The sequence below is a fragment of the Telopea speciosissima genome, chromosome 8 (genome assembly GCF_018873765.1).
Source record: "Telopea speciosissima isolate NSW1024214 ecotype Mountain lineage chromosome 8, Tspe_v1, whole genome shotgun sequence".
Taxonomy (NCBI): domain Eukaryota; kingdom Viridiplantae; phylum Streptophyta; class Magnoliopsida; order Proteales; family Proteaceae; genus Telopea; species Telopea speciosissima.
In genome coordinates, this window is record NC_057923.1 from 47,392,216 (window position 1) to 47,410,993 (window position 18,778).

General features: G+C 39.1%; 1 protein-coding gene across 3 annotated transcripts in view; it reads right to left on the minus strand.

Annotated features, from left to right (window-relative positions):
• Positions 1 to 18,778, minus strand: part of LOC122672808 (U3 small nucleolar ribonucleoprotein protein IMP4) — a 52,005-nt gene that overhangs the window by 17,667 nt on the left and 15,560 nt on the right. For all 3 annotated transcript variants that reach the window (XM_043870299.1, XM_043870300.1, XM_043870298.1), the window contains exons 8-9: positions 10,367 to 10,473; positions 1,866 to 1,950 (exon numbers count right to left, since the gene is read on the minus strand). In XM_043870299.1, coding sequence (XP_043726234.1) covers positions 1,866 to 1,950; positions 10,367 to 10,473 — 192 coding nt within the window. The remainder of the gene's footprint in view (positions 1 to 1,865; positions 1,951 to 10,366; positions 10,474 to 18,778) is intronic.

Consider the following 18,778-nt stretch of genomic DNA (forward strand, 5'->3'; position numbering starts at 1 on the left):
CGCCATATTGTTGCCATGGCCCGCCATGGCGTCCTGTCTCTCTTTCCCTCTTTGATTTCTTCTTCTTTAATTTTTTGTTTCTTCCCCAACCTTAGACCCACTTCCTGTTTCCCTAAATCTCCTCTTTTAGCCTTGGTTTCTGAGTTTTTTCTTTCTATCGTGTTATTGCAAGGTTGAAGAAGATATATTAAGTTTTTAAAATTGCAAGGACAACTTATATTATTTAAATTAAACCCCCTATATTCTCTATCGCTATTCTGTTTAGCCCATTCAGTTTTCTCTTTAACTCCATTAAATTACAGTTCTGCCACTCCTTTACAACTTCAGATTAATTACAATTCTGCCATTGCTCTTATAAATCTTGATTTATCTACTAGTTTGCCATTTAACTTTGGATTTAATTACAATTCTGCCATGGTCGACATGATCGCCATGGCAACGCCATGGCGGGCGACGTGTCGATATATCGATCAGACATCCCTCCACCGACTTGGATCGCCGTGATGCCGTGACAACTATGTTCAGGTCCACCTTTACTGTAGCAGAAAGGAGGCTCTAGTTCCTGTACTTGCCCAAAGTAGAACAGCCATTTGCCTCCAATGAGGCCAGCTCATTGACTTCAAAGCTTGACGGTACTAAGGTACCTCCAGTTCTACTCAAGAAGAGTAAAATGTAAGCCAGATCAATGTTTGCTTCCCTAGAAAGGATTTGGAGTCCACCCTAGAAACCAAGTATAGCCCAATTCCAGTAACAGTAGCAAACACAAAAACCAAGATTTTCACTATATCATGTGAGTCCACCAGTCAAAACCCCCCAACTGAACTCAAAAAATAATTCTCACCCATGAAATCTACTTTTTCATCCTGTAAGAACTCTGTGACCTCTTTTTTAGAGGGGAAATACTAACAGGAATAGCCCTACTAAGTCTTCAGGAGTTCTAGCCAGAAGCATCTGTCCCAACATAAGCAGTGCTACTCAGCAAACAAATTCTGTGAAACCTCTCATTTTCCAACCTTGCACTAAGAACCTCTTATGACATGTTCCCTGCCAAAAAGTCTGACAAAGCCATCTCCTTCCTTTTGGTAGATTTTTCCCTTGAACTTGACCAAAAGTGCAGTCAAGCGTTTCTCTGCTAGAATTCCTCCAGACAAGATAAGTTTATTTTATTCCAATAGAAAGGTTTGCTTCCTGTCTCCAAAGAGTTCCAGTCAATCTAGCTACAAATTTTTGTAATGAAATTTAGAAATTTCCGGCCCAACATTATATCAGGTTCAATAACTCATCGCTATAAAATTAGATGGTAGGAAGGCAGATAAGCGAAGTACAATCCTCTCTAAATACAACAGGATGAGAAACACAGAACGATTCCTTACACCATTACATAAAAAATAAAAAAAAAGGGCGTACCCAGTGCATGAGGCTCCAGCCACTGAAGGGTCTGGGGAGGGTCATAATGTACGCCGTAACATACATCATAAAATTCATCACAGGGAAACTAAAATCTTTATCACAAAAGTAATCCAAGGTTCATAGATGGAGATTGGCAACCAAAACATCAAGTCAGTTAATATCCAGTGAGAAATAATGCTAAGGCTGCTTTCCTGTCCTATGTAATACAAAGATCCTAACAGGAGTAGCTACGATTCTTTTCGGAGCCGGCCTTTCCTTTCCTGTCGGAGGGGTAGGATAGGGGCAAGGGCAATGATCCCCAGTTTATCAACTTATCTGTCTAGGCATTAGTATGTTCCACATTTCTATCTTTTAAATTCCAAGTAGGTATAAAATTATCAATGAACAAACAATGCATTTTTCTGTCAAAAAGTAACAGATTATAATTTAATCAAACAGAACATCCAGCAAATCACCTGATAAAGGCGCAACTCAAAGCGAGGACCAATCTCCTTAAGCTCAATTGATTTAGGACCTCCATGTTTCTCATATATATGATGCCTGCACATTCATAAAGCATCAGAAAGTGAATATCAAAAGAACATACTATATACTGCTTTGGATCTCAAGCTAGTTCAGCAAACACCAAAACCCAAGGGGATAGACCTTTGTAAAATTCTGTTAGCAAATTTTGAAGACCCTGAATCCCTACAGAAACAACTAAGTGCCATTGCCACTAGAAGACAGATAGAAAAAAGATTGATAAAAAATACCATGAATAAGACAGATGCTCAACTTGAAAGGCCACCTGATTCTAACTCAAGAGTATGTGATACCACCATGGAACTCGGTTTCACAGGTTTCCAAGACGAGATAAGGGGGAACTTTAAAAAAATATCAGGTTTCGTCTCAGTTTCGCATGTTTAGACCATGTTATGACCGAAACAGTAGTTTCAGTCGAAATATGGTTAAACCAACTTGAAGCAACCTTATAAAATACCCCATCTCGACCGAGACATGCTCATTTCGACTAGGAGAGCCTAGTTTGGGCCAGATTTTTGCATTCTTCGCTCAACTTCGACAAATCTTGCATCTAAGAGCTGGTGTTTGCATCCTAGAGTGGTGTTTCAACCTTCAATCAAAAGGGTAATAGTGTTCTCTTCACAAATATCAAAATTTGTGCACTTTTTTTAAGAAATATATGGTAGAATTCTTTCAAATTTACATATGTGAGCTACGATCTACGACTCCACGGAGCCAGAACTTTTTTTTGGTTGTTGAATTATATTTTTTATTTTCTGTTTTATAAATGTGCTATTTTCCTACAACATATATTTGAAAAAAATGTCTTATATATGTTGGATGATGATCAATTTAATATATGTTAGACACCGTTGGCCGATCTACGGCTTGACGATGTCGAAATTTTTATGCTGTTTTTATTCATTTATTTATATTTTTTTATTTTGAAAAATAATTGCTGAAATTAAATAAAAAATACATAATAAATAGGAGAAATATGCTGTTTTAGTTTAAAAAAAGGTAGAAAGAGAGTTAAAGTTCGTAGAATATGTTTTCAGTTGTGTATTTGATTAATAATGTTATGTTCTTTAATTAGTTTATCTTAATTAATAAATTAGTATTTATTAAAATAATGTAAAAATACTTTTAAAAAGGCCAAAAATAGCGTACTTTGGGGGAAATTTAGAATATTCATTGTTGTTGTTTAGGAGTCATATTTATAGTGTTCTTGTTAATAATCTATCTGTTCTTGTTGCAACACGTTTGTAAATCCCAAGTACTGAAATATAGGAGACACTGCATGGCAGCATGGGAGACCCCTTTCAACTGCCAAGAAGAAGTTAGAATGTAATTATTGTAGGAAGCAAATAATGGGAGGCGAAGCCACTAGATTGAAGGCGCATCTTGCTGGTGGAGATAGGAATGTGATAGGCTGCCCTAATGTGCCAAGTCAAATAAAGTTTGCTATGGCACATCTTAGGGGTGGACTAGCAACCAGGAGGGAGAAAAGGGCAGTCAGAGAGGAGTTTGAAGAGGCATGTCTAAAGCAGTATCCTAAGTTAGGGGATGAGGATTATGATGAGGAGGAGCCAGATGAGTTTGATGATTGTGAAACTGCGGAAGAGGCTCCACAATTGAGAAGGGCAAAGGTGATGAACAAAGAGCAACAACGGATTGATGATGAGAGAAGGTTACAGATGGCCAGGGGAGCTGGTTCATCTAAATAGGCTAGAGATGAGCATGTGCCAGAGCAACCCCGTAGTAGGAGGTTGAGACTTTGAGAGCCAAAGATTCCACTAAGGAGGACCCAGAGTGTGAGGGCCCCAAAACCAGACCCAGTACTAGCCCCACGGCCCTCAGCCCCACGAGCTGTACCCCACCCCCAGTGAGGGCTCCAGATGTTGAGATACTCCAAACAGATCGTGCACTCTTTCGACAACCAGAGTTTACGCAAAAGAAATTGAAACAAATGCGAACTAATGTGAAGGAGAAAGTGGGGATTGCTTTCTCCAAGTGGGTTTTCTACCACAGCATTCCAGCCAATATCACCCAAGGGCCATACTATCAGCATATGTTGGATGAGAAAGTAAGGTTGGATCTGGAGTGAAGGGACCAACACCATATGAGATGTACAATGTCTACTTGCTCTATCACAAGGAAGATTTGATGGAGTACATTGATGGGTTGAAGCCTATGTGGGAGCACTATGGAGTGACTGTGATGTGTGATGGTTGGATTGGACCAACTATACAGTCCATCAACTTCATGTTGAACTGTGATGGGAGGACTGTGTTCCTTAAGTCTGTTGATGCATCTAAAGAAAAAAAAGATGTAAAATATAATTACAAGTTTCAAAAGAAGTAGTGAAGGATGTTGGAGTAGACAACGTGGTGTAGGTTATTACTGACAATGGTAGTAACTTTAAGAAGGCTGGGGAAAAAAATGATGAACAAACCTAGATACAAACTCTTCTGGACACCATGTGTTGCTCATTGCATCGATCTCATGCTGAAGGACATGGGACATTTGAAGCTTGTGAAAGGGGTAGTGGAGAGGGCAAGACAAGTAAACACCTGCATTTTTAATCATGGATTTACACTGTATATGTTGAGGACCAGGTATGGTGGTGACCTAGTGAGATCAGGGATTACACGTTTTGCAACCAATTGGATTACACTTCAAAGTTTTGAGGCTAAGAAGGCTGGTCAGAAGCAAACATAAGAATTGATATAGTGTTGAAAATGGTGGTTCAACAGAGGAAACCAACCTTACCACTCTTATGGGCAGCAATGGATATGATGAAGGTGCAAGTGGAGGCAATTTACAAAAGGGGTAATCGAAAGTCTCTTGAGATTATCAAGGATAGATGGAAGAGGCAGCTCATGCATCCACTACATAAGGCTGGAGAGTTATTAGTTTATTAACTTCAATTCAACTTATCAATGTGCCGTTTTCATTATTTCTAATTGTAAAACTTTATTGTGTTCAGCATACTATCTAAATCCTACGTACCACTACAAGCATCGACTTGGGATGCAGCTAGATTTGATAAATGCAGTTCACAGAGTGGTGGAAAGGTTTGAGCCAAATTCCAATAGACAAGGGATTCTTCATGCTGAGGTGAGAACTAGTCATTGTTTAGTAGGTAAAAACATATGCAATTATACTTGTTGGTATTGATGCTAGTTAAAATGATAATGTCAGATGAAAGCTTTTTGGGATGCTACTTAGAGCTTCGGCCGATCAGTGGCAATATCCGCTCGGGAAGGCACTGTTGCTGGTTAGTATGGTTGAATTAGTCTTTTTATTTAACTATATACCTTTATTTACTATTACCTAACAATAATCTTTAATGCTCTCTAGCAGCTGAATGGTGGTTGCAATATGAAAGCGATTCACCCAACCTATCCAAGGTAGCATGTAAAGTGCTATCCCAGACATGTTCTGCCACTGGTTGCGAGCGTAATTGGAGTACGTTCAACCTTATATACTCCAAGAGGCGGAACCGATCGGGTGCAAAGAGACTAGAAGACTTGGTATATGTGCATTATAATATGAGATTGAGAGAGGAGCACATACGAATGGGCGTGGAACATGATATAAGCCCAATTGAGTTGGCAGACAGACATATTCCAAGTGGATGACGATGTTGAGAATCCCCTTTATGAGTGGGTCAGGGATTGAGGTGAGCCTTTATTAGATGAGGATGGGGGTCGACCCAACAGCAATATTGCTTCACAGGTGGGTGTTGATGTTGATGAGTATATGGAAACAAATGGCAGAGTTCATTCGTAGACCCCACATCCATTCGAGGTACACCCTGGTAGTAGTGGAGCTGATGATGATGACTGGTCCCCTTCCTCTGATGCTACTTAAGCACCTGCCCAGACTCAGGGCCATGGTGGTAGTAATGATGATGATGATGGGGGTGATGGTGGTGATAGCGGTGATGACGGTGGTGGTGGTATGAAGGCTAGTTGGTATTATGATGATAATCCCAAATTCGATTCCTTACGCAATGAGAAGGATCAAATGTTTCAGCAACCAGAGGCAGATCCAGAGCCAGATCCACAGAGATTCACAGGGGAGAGTCAGTTTACTCATGCAACATGGACTTGGACCTTCTAATGAAGAATCTGGGATGGATATATCTAGCTTGTCTAGAACTATGGAAGCCATGAGTTTGGGGGAGACTATAGGATCTGAGTATTGGCGCGTGCCATCCTTCACAGCAGAGACCCCTAGTCTACAACATCATGATATGGCTTCAAGAGTGTTGGATCAGCATCATATGGTGGTATGGACCATATGGTAGATATGTTGGTGGACCATCCTTCAAGAGCACCGATTCATTTGGATATGGAAGTGGTCATGATACATCTGCTGACATATGGATATGGGGATGGGTCAGGTGCTGGGTCATCCTTTGTCGACAATATCTTCGAGTATCCATCCCAGCCATTTGTGCCGGCTCCACCTTCTTACACTCTCGGTGATCCCTTCCCTAAATTGGGATATCTCAGTCAAGTTGATGATGGGGCTTATCAATGGGTAGTTATGGACTATTAGAACAATTGAGCCCAAAACATGTCATGGGATACATATGTGGTGCATTCAGAGGAACGGCTTCGCAATCTTCAGTGGTATACTGCTCGTGGATTAGACCCACTAAGAAACTCCGTATGGAATTGAGAAAGAAGGAGCAGCTTAATGTTTTATTTGGATAATATATATTATTCAGGGTTCTTGTACTTTAACTTTATGTGAACTAAGTATTTATGAAACCATTTTAGTGTATCATTCAGCCTTGTTTCCACTAAATTCGGCATCGACGGCGTGAATTGAACATGCCCCAAAATGAATTGAATCAAAGAGTGAGTTCTACCAGTGCCTTGGTAATCCAAGGACTTTTCAAAACAAATGAAAAGACTGCAATGCCAAGAAAAAGAAAAAATCAAATTAATTTTCTCTCCAGATACATCTATGGTAAAATGTTTACAAACCCTCCATTAACGCACCATCGACACTTCAATGTGATGCCAGCACCAAAATCTCCATTGTAAAGTGTGCTAACAACACCCAATTGCCGGGTCGAAGCCTCAATTTGATGCTGGCACCAAATCGCCATATAAGGTCTTAAAAGTGTGCTAACAACACCAAATTGTCGACTGCCAGTAGCCAATGACGCCTCTTTTGAGATGCTCCCATCTTGCCATTGAAGGACTGCAGAGATCTTCAATTTGACTTGGAATGATGCATCATTGCATCTGATAGTACTGTTGGAGAGTAACCCCAACAGGTTCTTTTAAGGAAAAGAACAGAAACCATTTACAACTAAGAAAAAGAAAATAAAAGAAAAATGTAAAGACTTGTTTGATTGATTTTTTGTGGATCTCTCATTTGATGCTGGATTTCCTCTTTTATAAGCAGCCTAGTAGTTAGGGTGGTTCATGTCAGTAACTGCTACTCAAATTTGAATAATTCCCTAAGAACGGTTTGCAAACGTATTTGTTTAACCCGATTGTACGGCCCAGTGATGACCGGAAATAGGGTGTAAACAAGAGTACATTAGCAAACTTGGGTCAATAACCACAAGTACCATTTTGAGTGGTTTTTTTGTGAAAATAGTTCATGCATTGTGTTTAAAATGTCAAAACTAGGCTATATGCAAAAAACCAGAATTAAAACTATTTTTGGGCCTCGAAACCACTGTTTTGAGTTGGCTGGCAAAAAGTACCAAGTTTCGACCTGGTTTCGGTAGGTTTCAACCATATCTCAGTTTTAGCCAGGTCGAAATCCGAGATCTTAAACCTTGGATACCACTTAGATATCCATAAGAGTATTCAATTCATAATTCTATGGATAGTTATGTACGATGGTTCAAAATCTAGATGGACCAACAAATGGCCACCAAGAGAACCTTCTGCAAGAATTGTTTCTTTTTCACCAAGCCACTGAAAGCCACAAAGCCAACAACTCATTCACAGTGTTGTGCACCAATTAATCAATATTGAAAGTTGAAACTTACCTATCCAAAAAAAAATATACATTGAAAGTCGAAACTCTCCATTACTTCTTGCCATACATTCATTGAAAAAGCGCAATGATTAAAAGATGGCGTAGTGACTCTCCATCACAGATAAGCCATGTAATTGCTAAGATCATGCCATTATGGATCGCCAATGGTCAAAAAAAGTTAAGAACCTGCCATTGCTGCAGTCTAGAGGAAATGACTGCTTTTCCAAAGGATAAGGTAGTGGGGGAAAGCAAGGGTGAAGAAATATGACGATCTCTATAACAATCTGAATTCGAAAGATTGGGAAAAAACTATTATAAGATAGCTAAAGTGAGAGAAAGGATGACCAGAGATTTAGACCATGTTAGATGTATTATAAATGAGGATGGCAGAGTACTAATAAAGGATGAGGACATTGAAGAGAGGTGGAAAGAGTACTTCTACGGGCTTCTTAATAAAGACTCCTCGAATGATAGGGCTGCGGAAATCGACATTATTCGTAGGGGCACCTCTTCGTGGAGATATATACGCAAAATTAGGATGCCTGGAGTAAATGAAGTGATAAGAAAGATGAAAGTAGTCAAAGCTCCATGCCCAAACAAGATCCTGGTTGAGGTGGGGAAGAACGTACGATTTTGTGGTCTATCTTGGCTAACCAAGCTGGTTAACAAGATTATGACCACTAGGAAAATGCCAAATGAATGGAAGAGAAGCATCGTGATCCCAATTTATAAAAACAAAGGAGATATTCAGATCTGTAATAACTATAGAGGCATAAAGTTAATGAGTCATACGATGAAGTTACAGGAGACGGTTATTGAAACCCACCTGAGAAAGGAGACTACTTTTTGGAAAACCAATTTAGTTTTATACCAGGAAGATCCTCGATGGAGGCAATTTTCTTACTAAGGAGACTCGTGGAAAGATATAGAGAGGGCAAGAAGGCTCTTCATATGGTCTTCACAGACCTAGAAAAAGCCTACAATAGAGTCCCTACAGAGTTAATCTAGAATATCCTAGAGAAGAGACGGTTGTCATGTAAATACATAGACATAATTAAAGATGTGTGTTGATGTGGTGACTAGCTTTAGAACGGCGAAGGGCCAAGGCAGTGAATTTCCAATTTCAATTGGGTTACACCAAGGATCAGCCATAAGTCCTTATTTGTTTGCATTTATCATGGACGACTTAACCAGAGGCATACAAGATGCGGTCCTATGGTGTATGATCATTGCAAATGATATTGTTTTGGTGGATGAGACAAAAGTAGGGGTTAATGCCAAAGTGGATGGAGAATTGGAGATCAACCTTGGAATCAAAAGGTCTGAAAATAAGTAGAACTAAGACTGAATATATGGTGTGTAACTTTAGCAACATTGGGACGGACAATGAGGTTGTGAATATTGGTGAGAGGAAGATCCCACAAAGTGATTACTTTAGATATCTTAGATCAATCGTAAATAAGGAAGGCGACATAGAAGGACGTTGCCCAGAGGATTAAAATAGGGTGGATGAAGTGGAGAGGTGCATCTGAAGTTCTGTGTGATTGGCGTATCCCTTTAAAGCTTACATGAAAATTTTCTAGGATTGTCATTAGACCATCTATGATGTATAGTGTAGAACGTTGGGCTGTGAAGAAGTGTCACATAAATAAACTTGTCGTTGCAGAGATGAGGATGTTGAGATGGATGTGTGGGAAAACTAGGAAGGACAAAGTAAGGAATGACCGTATTAGAGCTGGGTTGGGAGTAGCTCCGATCCATGATAAACTTAGAGAGAGTCGTATGAGGTGGCATGGCCATGTTCAACGGAGGCCTTCAGATGCCACAGTTCGAAGGAGTGACCTGATTCAGATTGAGGGAACCCAAAGAGCTAGGGGTGGGTCTAAGATAACCATAGGAGAAATGGTGAAGAAAGACATGCTTAGCTTAGGCCTTGCTCCTTGTATGACTTCAAATAGAGCTAATTGGAAAACAAAGATTCATGTGGTTAACCCCATTTAGTTGGGCTATGATGTTGTGATGTTGTCGTAATACACTCCAATCTCGAGGTCTGGAACGGAATGTTGAGCAGTTAAGAAGCAATTTGTAGCTAAGATGGGTAGATGCCATAGAGTTTATGTCAATGTTTTGTGCCCCTTCCCTTTACTTTTATATTATTAATATTCTGTCTCTACTGGGATCCATGTAGCCGAGCCCATTTAACTGGTACAAGGCTGAGTTGTTGTTGTAAGGTTGAACCATATGACTATAGGAGCCGGACATTAGTGAGACTTGTCTAAGTCTCCTTATAAATAACATAGGAACAAACATAGCAAAGAAGTTGCTGTATAGTGAACTAAAATTGAATAAACCAAAAAGGGACCATAGCAAAACACAAATATATGGCAAATCTGAAGCATAGCAAGCAAGCCCAAAAAACATATTTTATATAACCAACCTAAATGAGATATAGTCAGACTGGTTGGCAAAAGTGATGATGCGCTTTGAATCCGGTTTAGGAACAGGAAGGAGATGCTTCAGAATGTTTGCAGTCCTTTGACCCAGCTGTCATCATATCAACACATCCAAAATAAGCGCCAAAATATAACTAGTCATTGAAACTATTGCAAAAGAGAGACCAGTTTCATGACAGTGTATCATGTGCAATTCAATAAATCCTCAAGTAATCCCAGAAGAGTGGGAATGTGTGTGTGTGTGTGTGACAGAGAGAGAGAGACAGAGAGTAGTATCATGTGTAACCCGAATACCCGATGGTGGGCATCTATAACATAAGTGCCGAATGTTGAGAGTTTAAGACTGAAATCGCTCTTCTCCTCTGCTTCCATCCCATCTCATGATAGGGTTTGGTTGGAATCTTAAATTCAAATATTTTAAATTGCTAAGGCACACAGTCTTTGAACAAAGAGATTGAGTGATATGCCTTTCCCAAGTGCATGCAATGGATCATTTTCTTATGTGGAAGCAAAAAGATGCAATATTTGAAAAAGACAGAGTTACCAGGTTGGTTCAAACCCCAAAGGTCATAATATGGGAGCATGACAGTTCCAAGTTATGATAAATGTGTATACATGGAAATACACCTAAGAAAAAAATAAAAGTAAAAGGGTAATTACATGACACCCCCTGAAAAGCGAATGATACTCAACTCACCCCCTCTTATTTGAAAATACTCACCCGTCCCCCTGTATTAGAGCACTATATTACAACTTAGTCCCCACCGTTAGTTTTATGCGGTTAACTTATGAAGTCAGCAAGTTAAATATATTTAAATCCCTAAACTACCTTTGAATAATGTAGAGTTACTTTTTTACCCTTGGATCTAAAAACCCCAAAATCAATCATCTTCCTCACAGAACCACGCTGGGGTGGTCAGGAATCGCAGTATACGCATGGGTTTCACCTTTAGAAGCTCACTTTAGCTTAACTAAAACCCTAATTTCGTGCAGGTATAACTTCGATATCGTGAAGGACGTTCCATTGGAGGGTCGTTACGAAAGGGTTCGAGTAAAACCATGATCAGAAAAGAAAGGCGATGCCAACCAACAGCTCAAAGCAACGAAAAAGGCAATAGGAAGTAAAGTTGGCAAGGGCTTAGGGCTTGCCTTTAATCCTTGTATTATTAGTTAAAAAAATTTATTTCTTCTTCAGCTCTTCCTATCTATTTTTAGGTTTCTAATGTAGTCCTAGGTAGGAGTAGTCCCACTAGGAACCAAGGTAATAGGATCACCAAACAAGGTTGGCCGATAGGGACAGCTTAGGCTAATTAGGGCAGAATTAGGGTTAGGGTTAGGGTTTCGAGCTAGGGTTTTATTTGGTAATGATGTGCAGGTTTTTAGGAGTCTATTGGTGTAAGTTTGGTTCGACTTCGATGAAGTTGGAAATCTAGGGTTTCGGGTTAGAGGCCTTGTAAAAATGAAGTGTTTTCAGGATCTAGGGTTTAGGGGTGGATTTTGGGAAAGGGGTTTATATGGTATTAATGGCCAGGTCTAGGGGGTTATTTTGGTATAAAGAAATTAGGGTTTGGATGAGTTACGAAATTCTGCAAAGTTGCAGGTTTAATGGAGGTTAGGGTTTGATGGATGGAGGGGGGTGTGGATTAGGTTAGAGGATGAAGAGGGGAAGGATATATGTAGGAAATTAAAATTATTTACTGGTTTGATCTTCTTCAAAGGCAGCAACAGCAGCTTGAAGAAGCTCGATTGAATAAGACGAAGGACCTCCCGATCTACAAGATGCAAGGAGTCGATCGGAGTCCACCAATCCCTTCACCTTGATATTACCCACAAGGTAGCCTTGATATTACTCACAAGGTTCACTCAACAGAGCAGAGCAGCAGCTATGGCAGCAAACAAAAACTTTTTCATTAATTAAATTCGTATGTAATGCTGGCCTCCCGTACAAACTTATATAGAAGACTCAAAAATAAACTTAGACACTAAAAAAGAATGGTCTAACCCTATCCCTAACCTATTAGGTAACTTAAACTGACTAGGTAACTAGAATAATAAAGAAATAGACTCAAAACATGGCTGGACTTATAGAGTCCTAATCCAGCCCAACTTACATCACATGACCACTTAACCAAGTCACATGATCACTTAAATTGAACCAATTGGATACAACCAATTTAAACCGGTTCAATTAAAAAACATAAAAATAAACTAAGTATTGGGCTAATCCCGTATGCAACCTATATACACATATTTTAGGCCCGTAAAAGTGGCCTATTACATTAGAAACCCATGAGATCAAAAGCCCAACATGTATGTAACCCAACCCTAGACTTATTTCCAATGAAACAAGCCCTATTTGGTAATGAATCTGCATCAGTTTCTGTACAGGCTCTCTCTCTCCTCCCCACCATTATCTCTCACTGTTGTAACAGAAGTTCTTCTGTTGTCTGTATAACATACGGAGAAGCTTCTGCAACTGTAATTTCCTCTTTGGGTTAAGAAAACGTCGAATAAATATCATCATTTTTTAGTACTAAAATTCTTGTCTCTTCTCAATTGTACTCCTTCTCTGGTACATAAATGAGTCAATCACTTCAGATTTTTATTTTTTAGTTAGCAATTTTTTTCTGATTATAAACAGACTGTCTCGAGGTTTCTGGAAGAACTCGGATCTGACGGCTTGAATCTGGAAGATCTCATGGCAGCCATGTGTTGCTGTTGATGTTGGAGTTGGATCTGGGCTTGAATCTGCTGAACCTGAGAAGGGCTGAATTGATTTAGCCCTATTGATGAACCTGATTGCTCGAGACTGATCGTGTGAAAAGGGGGTCTGGAGTCAGTTGCAGAGGACAGAGAGGGTGAGAGAGTAGAGAGATTTCGGTATCTAAAGTGCACTTTCTACAAACATTGGGTACCTCAATGTTACTCTTTATTTTATTTTGGTTGAGATTAAAATTGCCTTTTCAGTTTTTGGATTGTTTTTAAGTTAACACCGTTACTCTAGAGGGGGACGGGTGAGTATTTTCAAATAAGAGGGGGTGAGTTGAGTATCGTTCAATTTTCAGGGGGTGTCATGTAATTTACCCAAAATAAAATTCATCCCTTTTAAGAAAAAAGAGTTTTAGAACAGAACAAATAAAGTGAAATACGAATCTAAAAGTTACAACTTACAAGCAAGGTTTTAAGCATCAATACTTATCGACCATATTAGTCAGATACATTTCTGTTTTGGGCCTTACAAGCACAACACAAAACCCTAAATTAAAAATATGGAGTACATATGGACCATCTCAATACAATAGGCTGCCAAAACCCAGAAATTTTCTTCCTAATTTAATTTTTGGCCAATACCTAAGTAAGGATCCTATCTACACTAAAAAAGCAAACTAGGAGTGATTAAACAAGCAAAAATTTGCATTATAGCTCATTAAAGTAGAGATGAATATCAAAGCCGTGGTTGAAGTATGTTGAACTTTTTTATTTTTCTTTGAATCTTAGCTTTTCTTGCTTGTTTTTGCCAAATATCAACATCTAAATTAAAAAATAAAATAAAATCACCTAGATCTATTCATTTATTCTTTTATAAAAAAACATGGATTATGTACATGTATTTTTAGATTTTCCCCAAAACCAAAAATAGTGAAATTTTGAGAGGGGGGGGGGAATTGAATTTCTTGCTTTAGAGTTTAAATGCAATATTCAAGTGTGACAAGTTTATGTGCTTTGTCTTGCATGGATCTATGGTTCCCACGATTTTGAATTTTTCACTAATTTCAGGAATTTAAAAATATTATAAATCTGGTCATTTTTTGTCTTTTTTGGTTTTTAAATGATCTAAACTTTTTTAAATAAGCAAGTGAATAGATAGTTTTATTTCTTGAACTATTTGTGAATGTTCAATCGTTCCCAATCCTTTGAATTTTTATATTGTTGGAAAATAAAATTTTCAAAAATAAGAATTTTTTGGTTTTTTCTCTTCAAATGATCAGAAATTAAAAAATTGTATAATTAGGCAGATTTGGATTATCTTGAATGCTTTGTGATCTATAATATATAATTATATTTATTACTAAATACTTATTATTAGTATTTATATTTTACTTGAGGTTTGTTTGATATGTTACTAGAAGAGTAGTAGTATGGTTAATGTGTATATACTTAATGTATGTAGTTTAATACATAATAACACGCTTAGTATGTTTATACTTACATATTGCTTCTTGGTTTAGACCTTTAGGGTTTACTCTAGGCTAGTATCCTAATATGCAGTAGATTTTTCTTTTTCTAAACTTCTTGCTTAATTGCTTGGGCATACCCAATGCACGATGCTCCCGCCACTACAAGGTCTGGGGGTCATAATGTACGCCATAGTACAAGGCCTCGGCGAGATCTCGGCCATCTCGGTTTCATCAAGTTTCAAGACGAGATAGATTACAATACTGAAATAGTACATGCTTGGCCGATATCTCGGATCGCGTCAAAGTTTCATCTCGGCAAAACTGTTACAAACCATATATAAAAGGTACATTATTTCAGTAGAAATCTTGACCAGTCTCACTGTTCTTGGTGAGTTTCAACACTGCCTTCCCAAAAACTCTCCATTTGCTCAATTTTTTAACAAATACAACCCAATCTTGCTTGCATCCATTAAATATCTTGCTAAACAACAACATTTGGCTCTTGATTTGCTGCACAACAACATCATTTGGAGGAGATTGCAAGTTGAAGGTAATGGACTATTTAATGGTTCATAATGATGTCTTTTCATTCCTAATGCTTATTTAGGTGTTTTACTTGAATTATGTGTTATAGTAAAGATTGTATGAGATAGGCCATATCACTATATATATACATACAGCGTAGACTACCAAGTACCAACCATAGGTCCAAAGTCAAACAACCATTTTGAGTGAGTTTTTTTTTTAATTTAAGGGTTCCACTATGTTTATAGGGCCTAAATAAGGCTGGACAGAAACTTTCATGGCCTAATTAGGTCATATGGCCACTGAAACCAGGGGGGGCAAAAACAAAAATACACCAACTCGGCCATCTCGTTTCAGTTTCGGGCCTGACTGAAACCAGGTCCGAAACCGAGACCTCGAACCTTGATTTACGCAGCCTTACCCCCACTTCGCAGAGAGGTTGTACCCAGTGCAATAGATTTTTCTTTTTCTAATCTTCTTGCTTTGTTGCTTCTTATTACTTATTAGTAGGTTTTGATATTTGCACTTGTCAATGAAGATTCGAATCAAATAGATGCCACAAAAACAGAGATAACCTGACATTGGTTGGATATCATTATTTATTGCCTATTTATGGTACATGATGCTTAAAAACATTATTTTTGCATGTATCATAAGCATATCCATGTGTGTCAAAGCGTATAAGTGAATTTAGCGTCTCTTAACGTCTCTCCAATACATCTAAGACACGTCACTCAAAATCAGATTTTCAAAATACTCTGCACAATACCGTCAGTTTAAACATTGGTTACAAGTCCATCACTTGCAACATAAGTTTTCCTGATTTCTGTGTCAAAACTATCTGGAACTCTGTGCAAATCTGATTTATAGGAGTCCGAAAGTATAAACCTAATTTTGAAAAACCGTTTAGCTTTTCTAACATTAATTGTTACAGGTCAAAGAAAAACATCATGAACAGATCCAGCATTTACAACAGAACAAGAACCATAAGAAAATACAGACACAAAACAATGCTCATCGAATGTCATCACACTCTAACCATGACCAGATGATAGTACAAATTCCTTATAGCATTATTCTCCTTACAGCTCCACATTCCTTCACTTTATTAAATCCTGTAATAAGTCGAAGCAGATAAAACCAAGAAATCTATTGCTCTATGGTCTCAAATGACAAATCCCTCTGATTTGCATTCTCAACATCAATGTAATACTAGTTTTGATCTCATTTCACTGTCCTCTCTCTTTTAAACTTCTGATACTAGTCAACAAAGGGTGCTATTCTCAATTAATTTTTTTAATAACTAACATTTACTAATGAAAACAGAATAATAGTATATTATAATGGTAATGATCTTCTGAAATCCCACGTCTTCCTCTCAGGTGAGATCTCATGACCTCACCCATCTTGCCTTCGCTGATGATCTCACGATCCTCTCCAAGGCATCTCCTTCTATCTCATCCATTATGTCCTCCTTACAGCTCTTCGCAAGGCTCTCGGGTCTCTGCATTAATCTTCTGAAATCCCACATTTCCTCTCAGGTGTCTTGGTTGCTGATAAGGATACGCACCTTCGCTTGACGGGGTTTTCCCTTGGTACCCTTCCCGTCAAGTACCTTGGTCTTCCTTTAATTCCCGCTAGGTTGACTGTTCATCACTGTAACCCAATGTTGGACCTCATCCACAAAAGGTTTCAGCTCTGGAAGGGCAAACTTCTTTCCTATGCTGGTAGAATTGAGTTAATAAAATCAGTTCTTCAATCCTCATACATCTACTAGTGTGGTATCCATGGGCTTCCTAAATTCACCATCAAAGCCATGGAATCATTATTTTTTGTTTTCCCCTGGAAAGGAAAAGAATGCACCAAATTCCTCCACCCGATCAGCTGGGCTGCCACTTGTCTCCATAAAATGGAGGGAGGTCTTGGTCTGAGCAGAATCAATGACTCTAATATTGAGGGCAACCTCAAACTGATATGGAAAATCTCCTCTAAGCATGATTCCATCTGGGTCAAATGAGTCTATTCCTACCTTCTCAAAAAAGACTCCATTTGGAAAGTCCCCCAAACGGCCAACTCTTCCTAGGTCTGGAACAAAATCCTTCTCCTCCACCCCTTGGCCCTTACAGCTACCTCCTCTGTGATCGCCGATGGGACTTCCACCTCCCTCTGGCTTGATCCCTAGCATCCCTTAGGAGTCCTATATCTTACCATAGGTGCCCATTCGGTCTACTCCTCTGGTATCCCTAAATTTGCCCTGGTCTCCTCCGTCATCTCCTAAGGCACATGGTCCCCCTCCCTCCCCTTCCCCCCCCCCCCCCCCAACCCTTGTTTCACTCAGGTCTGGGCCTCTCTCCCCCCATCCCCCTCCCCTACCCTGCTACTTCGGACAAGCTCTCCTAGCTCCCCTCCCCCAATGGTCTCTTCAGTTCCAGTTCTGCCTGGGACTTCGTTAGGCTCCATGACCCCTCTATTCCTTGATATAAACTCGTTTGGTTCAAAGGCAACATCCCCCGCCATAGCTTCACTGTTTGGAGAACTCTTAACCATTGCCTCCCCATCCAATCCTTCCTCCTTCACACCAGTTACTTGTCTCCCCATCCTATATCCTTTGCTGGAATGGTATTGAGGACAGAAATCACTTTTTCTTCTCTTGCCCCTCTGCCACTTCTATTTGGAAAAAAGCTTTAGTTTTCATCGCCCAGTAGTAGGAGACCTTTATCCTTCTCTATGAAATGGCTTTGGATGGACATGACTTTCTCTAGCAGCTCTATTTGTGATATCACAGGTAAGCTTGTGTTTGGGGCCGTTATCTCTCACATTTGTATGGAATGGACAATCTTCAAAGATGGACCTCCAATTCCCGTTCTCTCGATATGATTTGGAAAGCCTTCTTCTTCGATGTTAGCTCCAGACTTCACTTACTACCCCATGGTTCTCTTATTGATTACCCAAGGAACAGGCGTATTGTTGTTTCTTGGGGTTTACCTGTTTCTATTAACCTCCTGCCCCTTCCTCGGTTCCTCCTAGGGCTTGAGGCTTTGTATAGCTCCCCCCCCCCCCCTTTTTCTTTCCCTTCTTGGGGTTTTGGTAATGAATTATGTATTCACCAAAAAAAAATATTAATAGTAATACATCATCATACAATGCTGCCAAGCATAGTTCGAGGTTTTGCGAAATATTTTGGTTTCGACAGATTCAAAATCTTGAACGATATATAAGGTTTGCAGTTTTTCAGTCAAAACTTTGCTGTTTCAGCAAATTTTCAAAGAAATATCTTGTTTCAGTATCGTTTCGACCAAAACGATACATTTCTTAAGTAATAAACGAATTTCGCTAACTTCGCTGGTTTCAACAGAAAAGGTTTGGGAAAATTTTTTGTGATTTTTGGCCAAAACACTCTCGTACAAGCATGGGACAAATTGTTGGACAATAGTGGAACGCATTGAAAGCGATGATCGGCAGAGGGGTGACTTGCTTGAATTCTTGACTCCCATATCTTTGACTCTTTTTAATGAACCATGTATAACATTTGATCATTATGAAATGGTATATAATTTTATATCTATTCATCCCTAATGCGTATTTAAGTTGTTTTAATTAAATTATGTGTGTTTAACTTTTGTGTGGAATAGGCCATATTAGAGAATGTATACAGCAGCATACAGCGTATACCACCAAACTAGGGTCCAAAGT